This window comes from Juglans regia, chromosome 5, assembly GCF_001411555.2.
Source record: "Juglans regia cultivar Chandler chromosome 5, Walnut 2.0, whole genome shotgun sequence".
Taxonomy (NCBI): Eukaryota; Viridiplantae; Streptophyta; class Magnoliopsida; order Fagales; family Juglandaceae; genus Juglans; species Juglans regia.
The window spans coordinates 22,018,325-22,019,636 of NC_049905.1; the positions used below are offsets into that span (position 1 = coordinate 22,018,325).

The 1,312-nt window shown below is 40.8% G+C and overlaps 1 protein-coding gene across 1 annotated transcript; it reads right to left on the reverse strand.

Moving 5' to 3' along the window:
• Positions 1 to 809, reverse strand: LOC109021133 (dirigent protein 22-like). The gene has a single exon (XM_019003690.2). The coding sequence runs from the start codon at positions 739 to 741 to the stop codon at positions 175 to 177; it is 567 nt and encodes a 188-aa protein (XP_018859235.1). The 5' UTR covers positions 742 to 809; the 3' UTR covers positions 1 to 174.
• Positions 810 to 1,312: the final 503 nt, after the last annotated feature.

A 1,312-nucleotide genomic window follows, 5' to 3' on the forward strand; every position in this document is an offset into this window, starting at 1 on the left:
TGTCTACTTGCATATATAATATTTATGAACGTATATTATATGGTCCACGTTTAAATTTCTAGTAATACAAAATACCACAAAACCAGCCCCACTTATCTTAAAGGCTATCAAAAGTGGGAACACAATCATCAAACGATAGCAAAATGGTAAAAAAAAAAACAAGGGGCAAGAACATCAATAATGGAAGACGTAGACATTGTACTCAAGTACAGCGTCATTGGTCTTGGGATCGTACGAATGCGTGGTGACCTCAGCATACCCCCTAGCGAACCTGAACAGCCTGGTGCCTCCGATCACCGGCATCTCCCTCACCCTGCTGCTGCCACCGTTGTTCCTCCCTAGTATGCTGAGTGTGCTGCCATTATATTTTCCTTCAATGAATGCAAAGTTCATAACCATTAAGAAAGCAATCTCTTGTTGTGCAGCAGACGCATAAAATCCTTGTGCCTTTCCCACTGTTTTGGAGCTTGATTTGGGCCCTAAGGTTAATGGATTATCGATCATCGTTATTTGACCAAATAGCGTTGCTGATTTATTGGAGGGTGGCACTACTTGGACAGCAGTAGGATTTTGGCCACCAACGATGTCATGGAAATAGAACCGGAAGTGGCTGAGCTTTTCTTTCTTCAGCCCGACTAGTTTCCTGTCTAGGGGACTTCCAAAGCCTTGTTCTTCTCCTAAAACCGAGATTGTGGTGAAGGAAGCCACTGTAAGGAAGAAAATGATCAATTTGGAAGCCATGGCTGCTGGAAGAACACTTGCTAGCAATGGGAACTTTTATATGTAATTACTAATTGTTAATGGTAGCTAGCAAATGGTACTAGGATCAAGTGTATATTTATAAATTAAGTGAATTATTGTGGTGTACTTCACCCGACACAAGCATGCAGCCGCCTCATGATGGTCATATGTTGAAAAAGGGAGCCAGGTTAGTCGGTCAATTTGGGCAACCCTGTTCTCATCTTCTGGAAGCTTGATCATGTCATCCAACTGCTGCTTGACAATTCCAAATCTCTTACTTTTTCTTGTTTTTAATCTAAACAAAATCTTTGTTGGTGAGTCGCGTTCAAAGTAAGGAAGCCATCATGCATGTTCCTTCGCGCATAAAACAGAAAGGAAAAGATATGGGAATGCATGGGTCCTGCATGCAGTAATTACACCACGGATGCTTGACTATCGATCCCAAGATTGGAAGCTGTTCTGAAAGGTAATATGCTGTTGACAAATCCAGATATGCCGAGTCGTTAAGAAATAAATTTTCAATATGTGTTTTTTTATATTTATATTTTTTAATTTGACTGGTCAGTACTGT